Consider the following 12,093-nt stretch of genomic DNA (forward strand, 5'->3'; position numbering starts at 1 on the left):
ACCCCCAACCCCAACCTTAACCCCAACCTTAACCCCCAACCTTAACCCCAACCCAACCCCCAACCCCAACCTTAACCCCAACCTTAACCCCCAACCCCAACCTTAACCCCAACCTTAATCCCCAACCCCAACCTTAACCCCCAACCTTAACCCCAACCTTAACCCCAACCTTAACCCCCAACCCCAACCTTAACCCCCAACCCCAACCTTAACCCCAACCCCAACCTTAACCCCCAACCTTAACCCCTAACCCCAACCTTAACCCCCAACCCCAACCTTAACCCCAACCTTAACCCCCAACCCCAACCCCAACCTTAACCCCCAACCCCAACCCCAACCCCAACCTTAACCCCCAACCCCAACCCCAACCTTAACCCCTAACCCCAACCTTAACCTTAACCCCAAACCCAACCCCCAACCCCAACCCCAACCTTAACCCCCAACCTTAACCCCCAACCCCAACCTTAACCCCAACCTTAACCCCCAACCCCAACCCCAACCTTAACCCCCAACCCCAACCCCAACCCCAACCTTAACCCCCAACCCCAACCCCAACCTTAACCCCAACCTTAACCCCCAACCCCAACCCCAACCTTAACCCCCAACCTTAACCCCAACCTTAACCCCTAACCCCAACCTTAACCTTAACCCCAAACCCAACCCCCAACCCCAACCCCAACCTTAACCCCCAACCCCAACCCCAACCTTAACCCCCAACCCCAACCTTAACCCCAACCTTAACCCCCAACCCCAACCCCAACCTTAACCCCCAACCCCAACCTTAACCTTAACCCCAAACCCAACCCCCAACCCCAACCTTAACCCCAACCCCAACCTTAACCCCCAACCCCAACCTTAACCCCAACCTTAACCCCAACCCCAACCTTAACCCCCAACCCCAACCTTAACCCCAACCTTAACCTTAACCTTAACTTTAACCCCCAAACCCAACCCCCAACCCCCATCCCAAACCCTCACAACCATCAAAGAGCAAAAGTGTTGGTTGGGGGGAATCAGGTCCCGCCAACATGGCGACCACCAGAGCCCCCGCTCGTCAGAGACCTGCCGGTGACATCACAGGTGACACCACAGGTGACATCACAGGTGACACCACAGGTGACATCACAGGTGACACCAAAGGAGGCGTGTCTGTGGACCAGCAGCAAGGACCTACACTCATGTCCTGCAGCAGCAGAGCTTCCTCCCAGGGTCGTTTCTGGATCTTCCCCGGTCCCAGCGCATCAGCAACCGCCTGCAGGACACGCGTCATGTGACATCAGCAGATACCGGTACGATGTTTCTGCCGGGGCGGCGTCTCGGTGCTCACCATGACGATCTCATCCATGCGGTTGTGGGACTGGTCCACGGCCAGCAGGTAGGAGGGTTTGGGAGGATTCTGGATCAGCTTCTGGACCACGCTGGAACACAACAGAACTGTTCCTGGATCTGTTTACGGTGAAGGAACTCGTAGCACGACCTCCTACCTGGCCAGGTCCCGGATGTGGATCGTGGGAACGATGTTCGAGCCGTCTCCAAAGACGGGAATGTCCGGTTCCTGTCCCAGCCACGATTCCTACAGACACACATCATCTCCGTTAACAACTCGTATGACGATACTCGATACACGAGTACACTCAGGATCAGCCACGATGGTTGCACCTCCAACCGTGACGGTTGCACCTCCAACCGTGACGGTTGCACCTCCAACCGTGACGGTTGCACCTCCAACCATCACGGGTGCACCTCCAACCATCACGGTTGCACCTCCAACCGTCACGGTTGCACCTCCAACCGTGACGGTTGCACCTCCAACCACGATGGTTGCACCATTGACCAGAAGAGACCAGGTGTTCCAGGTGTTCCAGGTGTTCCAGGTGTTCCAGGTGTTCCAGGTGTTCCAGGTGTTCCATGTGTTGGTGTTCCAGGTGTTCCAGGTGTTCCTGGTGTTGGTGTTCCAGGTGTTCCTGGTGTTCCAGGTGTTCCAGGTGTTCCAGGTGTTCCAGGTGTTCCAGGTGTTCCAGGTGTTCCAGGTTCCAGGTCTCACCTTGAAGAAGTACTGCAGGATCTGCTCTCCCATCCCGAACTGCAGTCCAGACGCCACCACGTACGTGGAGAACCGGGCCGGGTCCTGCAGGAACAGACCGGGTCAGTCCACAGAGGTACTAGTACTACTGATTCCAGGTACCTGAGGTACTAGTACTACTGATTCCAGGTATCTGAGGTACTAGTACTACTGATTCCAGGTACTTGTACTACTGATTCCAGGTTCTTGAGGTACTAGTACTACTGATTCCAGGTACTTGTACTACTGATTCCAGGTACCTGAGGTACTAGTACTACTGATTCCAGGTACTAGTACTACAGATTCCAGGTACCTGAGGTACTAGTACTACTGATTCCAGGTATCTGAGGTACTAGTACTACTGATTCCAGGTTTTTGTGGTACTAGTACTACTGATTCCAGGTTTTTGAGGTACTAGTACTACTGATTCCAGGTATCTGAGGTACTAGTACTACTGATTCCAGGTATCTGAGGTACTAGTACTACTGATTCCAGGTATCTGAGGTACTAGTACTACTGATTCCAGGTTTTTGAGGTACTAGTACTACTGATTCCAGGTTTTTAAGGTACTAGTACTACTGATTCCAGGTTTTTGAGGTACTAGTACTACTGATTCCAGGTTTTTGAGGTACTAGTACTACTGATTCCAGGTATCTGAGGTACTAGTACTACTGATTCCAGGTTTTTGAGGTACTAGTACTACTGATTCCAGGTTTTTGAGGTACTAGTACTACTGATTCCAGGTTTTTAAGGTACTAGTACTACTGATTCCAGGTTTTTGAGGTACTAGTACTACTGATTCCAGGTTTTTGAGGTACTAGTACTACTGATTCCAGGTACTAGTACTACTGATTCCAGGTTTTTGAGGTACTAGTACTACTGATTCCAGGTACCTGAGGTACTAGTACTACTGATTCCAGGTACCTCAGGTACTAGTACTACTGATTCCAGGTACCTGAGGTACTAGTACTACTGATTCCAGGTACCTGAGGTACTAGTACTACTGATTCCAGGTACTAGTACTACTGATTCCAGGTATCTCAGGTACTAGTACTACTGATTCCAGGTATCTGAGGTACTAGTACTACTGATTCCAGGTATCTGAGGTACTTGTACTACTGATTCCAGGTGTTTGAGGTACTAGTACTACTGATTCCAGGTACTAGTACTACTGATTCCAGGTACCTGAGGTACTAGTACTACTGATTCCAGGTACTAGTACCACTGATTCCAGGTACCTGAGGTACTAGTACTACTGATTCCAGGTACTAGTACCACTGATTCCAGGTACCTGAGGTACTAGTACTACTGATTCCAGGTATCTGAGGTACTTGTACTACTGATTCCAGGTATTTGAGGTACTAGTACTACTGATTCCAGGTACCTGAGGTACTAGTACTACTGATTCCAGGTATCTGAGGTACTTGTACTACTGATTCCAGGTACCTGAGGTACTAGTACTACTGATTACAGGTACCTGAGGTACTAGTACTACTGATTCCAGGTACCTGAGGTACTAGTACTACTGATTCCAGGTACTAGTACTACTGATTCCAGGTACCTGAGGTACTAGTACTACTGATTCCAGGTACCTGAGGTACTAGTACTACTGATTCCAGGTACTAGTACTACTGATTCCAGGTACTAGTACTACTGATTCCAGGTGTTTGAGGTACTAGTACTACTGATTCCAGGTACCTGAGGTACTAGTACTACTGATTCCAGGTGTTTGAGGTACTAGTACTACTGATTCCAGGTACCTGAGGTACTAGTACTACTGATTCCAGGTTTTTGAGGTACTAGTACTACTGATTCCAGGTACCTGAGGTACTAGTACTACTGATTCCAGGTACCTGAGGTACTAGTACTACTGATTCCAGGTACCTGAGGTACTAGTACTACTGATTCCAGGTACCTGAGGTACTAGTACTACTGATTCCAGGTACCTGAGGTACTAGTACTACTGATTCCAGGTACTAGTACTACTGATTCCAGGTACTAGTACTACTGATTCCAGGTGTTTGAGGTACTAGTACTACTGATTCCAGGTACCTGAGGTACTAGTACTACTGATTCCAGGTGTTTGAGGTACTAGTACTACTGATTCCAGGTACCTGAGGTACTAGTACTACTGATTCCAGGTTTTTGAGGTACTAGTACTACTGATTCCAGGTACCTGAGGTACTAGTACTACTGATTCCAGGTACCTGAGGTACTAGTACTACTGATTCCAGGTTTTTGAGGTACTAGTACTACAGATTCCAGGTGTTTGAGGTACTAGTACTACAGATTCCAGGTACCTGAGGTACTAGTACTACTGATTCCAGGTTTTTGAGGTACCAGTACTACTGATTCCAGGTACCTGAGGTACTAGTACTACTGATTCCAGGTACCTGAGGTACTAGTACTACAGATTCCAGGTACCTGAGGTACTAGTACTACTGATTCCAGGTTTTTGAGGTACTAGTACTACTGATTCCAGGTACCTGAGGTACTAGTACTACTGATTCCAGGTACCTGAGGTACTAGTACTACTGATTCCAGGTTTCTGAGGTACTAGTACTACTGATTTCAGGTACCTGAGGTACTAGTACTACTGATTCCAGGTACTAGTACTACTGATTCCAGGTATATGAGGTACTAGTACTACTGATTCCAGGTACCTGAGGTACTAGTACTACTGATTCCAGGTACCTGAGGTACTTGTACTACTGATTCCAGGTACCTGAGGTACTAGTACTACTGATTCCAGGTTTTTGAGGTACTAGTACTACTGATTCCAGGTACTAGTACTACTGATTCCAGGTATCTGAGGTACTAGTACTACTGATTCCAGGTATCTGAGGTACTAGTACTACTGATTCCAGGTACTAGTACTACTGATTCCAGGTATCTGAGGTACTAGTACTACTGATTCCAAGTACTAGTACTACTGATTCCAGGTACCTGAGGTACTAGTACTACTGATTCCAGGTTTTTGAGGTACTACTACTACTGATTCCAGGTACTAGTACTACTGATTCCAGGTACCTGTGGTACTAGTACTACTGATTCCAGGTTTTTGAGGTACTAGTACTACTGATTCCAGGTACATGAGGTACTAGTACTACTGATTCCAGGTATCTCAGGTACTAGTACTACTGATTCCAGGTTTTTGAGGTACTAGTACTACTGATTCCAGGTGTTTGAGGTACTAGTACTACTGATTCCAGGTATCTGAGGTACTAGTACTACTGATTCCAGGTACCTGAGGTACTAGTACTACTGATTCCAGGTACCTGAGGTACTAGTACTACTGATTCCAGGTACCTGAGGTACTAGTACTACTGATTCCAGGTACTAGTACTACTGATTCCAGGTACTAGTACTACTGATTCCAGGTGTTTGAGGTACTAGTACTACTGATTCCAGGTACCTGAGGTACTAGTACTACTGATTCCAGGTGTTTGAGGTACTAGTACTACTGATTCCAGGTACCTGAGGTACTAGTACTACTGATTCCAGGTACCTGAGGTACTAGTACTACTGATTCCAGGTACCTGAGGTACTAGTACTACTGATTCCAGGTACCTGAGGTACTAGTACTACTGATTCCAGGTACCTGAGGTACTAGTACTACTGATTCCAGGTTTTTGAGGTACTAGTACTACTGATTCCAGGTACTAGTACTACTGATTCCAGGTATCTGAGGTACTAGTACTACTGATTCCAGGTACTAGTACTACTGATTCCAGGTACTAGTACTACTGATTCCAGGTATCTGAGGTACTAGTACTACTGATTCCAGGTACTAGTACTACTGATTCCAGGTACATGAGGTACTAGTACTACTGATTCCAGGTATCTGAGGTACTAGTACTACTGATTCCAGGTACTAGTACTACTGATTCCAGGTTTTTGAGGTACTAGTACTACTGATTCCAGGTACTAGTACTACTGATTCCAGGTACCTGAGGTACTAGTACTACTGATTCCAGGTACTAGTACTACTGATTCCAGGTTTTTGAGGTACTAGTACTACTGATTCCAGGTACTAGTACTACTGATTCCAGGTTTTTGAGGTACTAGTACTACTGATTCCAGGTTTTTGAGGTACTAGTACTACTGATTCCAGGTTCTTGAGGTACTAGTACTACTGATTCCAGGTACCTGAGGTACTAGTACTACTGATTCCAGGTACCTGAGGTACTAGTACTACTGATTCCAGGTATATGAGGTACTAGTACTACTGATTCCAGGTTTTTGAGGTACTAGTACTACTGATTCCAGGTTCTTGAGGTACTAGTACTACTGATTCCAGGTACCTGAGGTACTAGTACTACTGATTCCAGGTATATGAGGTACTAGTACTACTGATTCCAGGTACCTGAGGTACTAGTACTACTGATTCCAGGTTCTTGAGGTACTAGTACTACTGATTCCAGGTACCTGAGGTACTAGTACTACTGATTCCAGGTATATGAGGTACTAGTACTACTGATTCCAGGTTTTTGAGGTACTTGTACTACTGATTCCAGGTACCTGAGGTACTAGTACTACTGATTCCAGGTTCTTGAGGTACTAGTACTACTGATTCCAGGTATCTGAGGTACTAGTACTACTGATTCCAGGTACCTGAGGTACTAGTACTACTGATTCCAGGTTTTTGAGGTACTTGTACTACTGATTCCAGGTACCTGAGGTACTAGTACTACTGATTCCAGGTTCTTGAGGTACTAGTACTACTGATTCCAGGTACATGAGGTACTTGTACTACTGATTCCAGGTTTTTGAGGTACTTGTACTACTGATTCCAGGTTCTTGAGGTACTAGTACTACTGATTCCAGGTACTAGTACTACTGATTCCAGGTATCTGAGGTACTAGTACTACTGATTCCAGGTATCTGAGGTACTAGTACTACTGATTCCAGGTATCTGAGGTACTAGTACTACTGATTCCAGGTATCTGAGGTACTAGTACTACTGATTCCAGGTACTAGTACTACTGATTCCAGGTATCTGAGGTACTAGTACTACTGATTCCAGGTACTAGTACTACTGATTCCAGGTATCTGAGGTACTAGTACTACTGATTCCAGGTATCTGAGGTACTAGTACTACTGATTCCAGGTACCTGAGGTACTAGTACTACTGATTCCAGGTACTAGTACTACTGATTCCAGGTATCTGAGGTACTAGTACTACTGATTCCAGGTATCTGAGGTACTAGTACTACTGATTCCAGGTATCTGAGGTACTAGTACTACTGATTCCAGGTATCTGAGGTACTAGTACTACTGATTCCAGGTATCTGAGGTACTAGTACTACTGATTCCAGGTACTAGTACTACTGATTCCAGGTGTTTGAGGTACTAGTACTACTGATTCAAGGTACTTGTACTACTGATTCCAGGTACCTGAGGTACTAGTACTACTGATTCCAGGTATTTGAGGTACTTGTACTACTGATTCCAGGTACTAGTACTACTGATTCCAGGTATTTGAGGTACTAGTACTACTGATTCCAGGTACCTGAGGTACTTGTACTACTGATTCCAGGTATCTCAGGTACTAGTACTACAGATTCCAGGTATATGAGGTACTAGTACTACTGATTCCAGGTACCTGAGGTACTAGTACTACTGATTCCAGGTACCTGAGGTACTTGTACTACTGATTCCAGGTATCTCAGGTACTAGTACTACAGATTCCAGGTATATGAGGTACTAGTACTACTGATTCCAGGTATCTGAGGTACTAGTACTACTGATTCCAGGTACCTGAGGTACTAGTACTACTGATTCCAGGTATATGAGGTACTAGTACTACTGATTCCAGGTATATGAGGTACTTGTACTACTGATTCCAGGTTTTTGAGGTACTAGTACTACTGATTCCAGGTATATGAGGTACTAGTACTACTGATTCCAGGTATTTGAGGTACTAGTACTACTGATTCCAGGTATATGAGGTACTAGTACTACTGATTCCAGGTACCTGAGGTACTTGTACTACTGATTCCAGGTTTTTGAGGTACTAGTACTACTGATTCCAGGTACCTGAGGTACTAGTACTACTGATTCCAGGTATCTGAGGTACTAGTACTACTGATTCCAGGTACTAGTACTACTGATTCCAGGTACCTGAGGTACTAGTACTACTGATTCCAGGTTTTTGAGGTACTAGTACTACTGATTCCAGGTACCTGAGGTACTAGTACTACTGATTCCAGGTACCTGAGGTACTAGTACTACTGATTCCAGGTACCTGAGGTACTAGTACTACTGATTCCAGGTACCTGAGGTACTAGTACTACTGATTCCAGGTACTAGTACTACTGATTCCAGGTACCTGAGGTACTAGTACTACTGATTCCAGGTATCTGAGGTACTAGTACTACTGATTCCAGGTACCTGAGGTACTAGTACTACTGATTCCAGGTATATGAGGTACTAGTACTACTGATTCCAGGTATTTGAGGTACTAGTACTACTGATTCCAGGTATATGAGGTACTAGTACTACTGATTCCAGGTACCTGAGGTACTAGTACTACTGATTCCAGGTATCTGAGGTACTAGTACTACTGATTCCAGGTTTCTGAGGTACTAGTACTACTGATTCCAGGTACTAGTACTACTGATTCCAGGTACCTGAGGTACTAGTACTACTGATTCCAGGTTTTTGAGGTACTAGTACTACTGATTCCAGGTACCTGAGGTACTAGTACTACTGATTCCAGGTATCTGAGGTACTAGTACTACTGATTCCAGGTTTCTGAGGTACTAGTACTACTGATTCCAGGTACTAGTACTACTGATTCCAGGTACCTGAGGTACTAGTACTACTGATTCCAGGTTTTTGAGGTACTAGTACTACTGATTCCAGGTACTAGTACTACTGATTCCAGGTACCTGAGGTACTAGTACTACTGATTCCAGGTGTCTGAGGTACTAGTACTACTGATTCCAGGTACCTGAGGTACTAGTACTACTGATTCCAGGTGTCTGAGGTACTAGTACTACTGATTCCAGGTACCTGAGGTACTAGTACTACTGATTCCAGGTACTTGTACTCACCTCCTTCCCCATCTTCAGCACCGTCTCTTCCAGGTCCAGGTGTTTCCTGAAGTTGGGGTGGGGTCTTCGTCTCCAGAACAGCTCGTCGGTCAGAGGACGATCCGGTTCCTCCTGAAAACAAACAGCAGCTGAAGCAGAGTCTGACTGGTCGGAGGCTAACGACCGGAGCTCCGGTCAAACTCACGGGATCAGCCGGGTCACTGCAGGCCCAGGTCATCACCGTGGAAACCAGGATGAACAGCTTCGGTCCAGAAAAGCTGCTGCTGGAACGATGGAGAGCTGAAACACAGGAGAGAGGAGAGGTCAGAAGTTAGAGTTAGAGTTAGAGGTCAGAGGTCATTTACAGCACGTAATTGTAGAAGGACAGTTTGTACCTTTCAATACACTTATTGTTCAATACGGAGTTAGCAGTAATACATTTTTAGAGTATCAACAACTTAAGGCCATAATAAATAAAACATATAAAATTAGCCAATTAGACTTACAACTTCCCGCTAGGATAATAGATTTATTGAATCTAAGCACTCTAAAGTTGTTATCAAAACTCTACAGGTTAGTGTCTAAACTGGACAATTCAGTCTCTCTTCCGATTTCCAAGTGGGAGGCGGATCTCTCTCTGAATACTGACCAGTTATGCTTAAATACGTTTACTATGACTAAAAACCCAAACTTACAACTTATACAGTACAAAGTTCTTCATAGAATACATTATACTGGACAAAGGATGTTCCAGATGGGCTTTGTCACCTCTAATATCTGTTCACAGTGCACAGAGAACACCCCAGATAATTATATGCATGCTTTATGGTTCTGTACACCGGTACAGAGGTTCTGGAAGGAGATTTGTGAGGATTTATCCACATGGATCAACCACAGAATCCCAGTGTGCCCCACGGTATGTATATTAGGTCACCTGGGAGACACTCAAATAGAACCTAATTGGACACACCGGGTTCTCACTGCTTTATGTATCGCAAAGAAAACCATTCTAGTAAATTGGAAACAAAAATCCAGTTTATGTATTAACCATTTTAGGAATCTTTTATCAGATCATATTAGTAGTGAGATAATGTCTGCCTCCACTGAACAACATTCGGCTGAATTGCACTCTCTGTGGTCCCCGTTTATTGGCTTCGTTACCTAGTGGGGGCGGGGGGGTGGTGATCTCGTAGCCCTTGGGGTTGGGGGTCGGCTTGGGGGGTCTGGGGTGCGGGCCTTTGGTGGCCCCTGGGGGGCGGTGGGGGGGGCCGTGGGGCCCTGTCCCTGGCCGGTGGGGGCCTTGGGGGCCTGTGGGGGGGGGTGCCTCATGGCGATGGGGGGGTGGCTGGGGGGGCTCGGGCGGGGGGCTGTGGCTTGGGCTTCTCCGGGTTTCCCGGGAGGGGGCGTGGGCGTGGCGGTCCCGCTCGGAGAGCCCGGCCCTGCCTGGGTGGGGGGTGGCTGTCTGCGCTGGGGGGGCATTGCTGCCTTGGTCCTCCGTCGCTGGGCGGGGGCCGAGTGCCCCTGCGTCTGTGGGGACTCCGTGACCCTCGGGGTGTCCGCCGGGGTGGCTCCGGGGGGGGGTGGGGCCGGTTCCGGGGATCGGGCCTCCCCTGACCGGGGGGTGCACGGGCGGGCGCGGCGGCAGGGTGGCACCATTCCCAGGTGTCTATGTCTTATGTTGTCAGTATGAATGGGAGGATGTTGGACCGTTTCCCCCTCCGTCTGGGGGCTCCGGCGGCGCCGGGGGCGCCCGTGGAGGTACGGTGGGGCCCTGGCCCGGCTCGGAGGGCCGGCCCCCGTCTACTGGATGGCCGGTGGGGGAACGCGGGTGTCTTACCAGGGCCGGCTTTGCTGGTCCTGCCTCCTGGCTTCGGCCTCCGCTCCCCCTCCTTCCCCCCCTACACGATTCATACACACATAGGCGAAGGGCGGGGGGTCCGGGTCGTGGGGGGCATTGTCCCGCGTGGCCCGGCACTCCCCGCCTCACGGTTTTAACAGCAAAGTAGACACTGAACATTCAACATTTAATAAAGACATTTGACAAGGACACGTAGTTCGGGAGGGGGGGGGGGTCGGTGTCAAATCGATACTTGGCCCTCCCCCTCCCTGTTTTTATGGCATTAATCACATGCAGTCAACACCAGGGGCGGGAGGGGGTCCCACATCTCCCGCGTTCCCTCGCCGGCCTGGGATAGGTGGGTCGGGGTACCCGGGCCCGGCGGGGCTCGCCGTGCAGCCTGGGGTGCCTTCTGGCGGTGCTGGACCCCCCCGGGGAGGGGGAAACAGTGCGTGATTGTGTGTCTGTGTCGGTGAGAATGTGGTATGGAAGGGTCCTGCCATGGAGGATTTGGGCCTCCATTGGCAGGACAACAAAATGTAATAATTTATTAATATTATGTCATACAAAGATGGTTATTAATAATATTATTATTATTATTATTATTGTGATAGTATATCATATTATTATTAGTATAGGTATCGGATAGGTGAATGGATGAATGAATGGGATGCCTGGGTCTGGGGCCCTCCGTTGTCGGGCCTGCGCGGGTGTCGCCCTGTTGGGGGGTTCCCTCTCTCCGGGCCCGTCTCCGGTCCCCCCCGCTGCCTCCGCGGCGGGGCGCCCCTCTGGTCTTGGAGGGCCACTTTCGTGGGGGCGTTTGCACCTGCCCGCGTCAGCGGCCGAGGATATTCAATTGGCGGCCCGCGGGCCACATGCGGCCCGCCAGGAGCTTTTATGTGGACCCTGGTCATATTTCAAAAAAGGGCTTGTTTGTTGAAAAACAAAAAAAAAAAAAAAAGTTTTATTTCAGATTTTTTGCCAGTGTTGCACAGTGTTAATGTTTGTCACATTATTATTAACCTCCATTGTACAGAGGACTTGTTGACATAGGCTTCTAGGATTGGCCTGACATTTTTTTCATTTGAATAAGTGAGGACTTTGCATTTCAGATGAACTTCTACTTAGGGATGGGAATTGATAAGATTTTTTCGATT

General features: G+C 47.7%; 1 protein-coding gene across 1 annotated transcript in view; it reads right to left on the reverse strand.

Annotated features, from left to right (window-relative positions):
- The window catches only part of ak7b (adenylate kinase 7b), a 49,948-nt gene that overhangs the window by 19,499 nt on the left and 18,356 nt on the right, over positions 1-12,093 (reverse strand). Inside the window, exons 4-9 of the mRNA XM_061743353.1 lie at positions 9,305-9,399; positions 9,121-9,231; positions 2,045-2,128; positions 1,485-1,573; positions 1,328-1,418; positions 1,175-1,252 (exon numbers count right to left, since the gene is read on the reverse strand). Coding sequence (XP_061599337.1) covers positions 1,175-1,252; positions 1,328-1,418; positions 1,485-1,573; positions 2,045-2,128; positions 9,121-9,231; positions 9,305-9,399 — 548 coding nt within the window. The remainder of the gene's footprint in view (positions 1-1,174; positions 1,253-1,327; positions 1,419-1,484; positions 1,574-2,044; positions 2,129-9,120; positions 9,232-9,304; positions 9,400-12,093) is intronic.

The sequence above is a fragment of the Cololabis saira genome, chromosome 16, assembly GCF_033807715.1.
Source record: "Cololabis saira isolate AMF1-May2022 chromosome 16, fColSai1.1, whole genome shotgun sequence".
Classification (NCBI taxonomy): domain Eukaryota; kingdom Metazoa; phylum Chordata; class Actinopteri; order Beloniformes; family Belonidae; genus Cololabis; species Cololabis saira.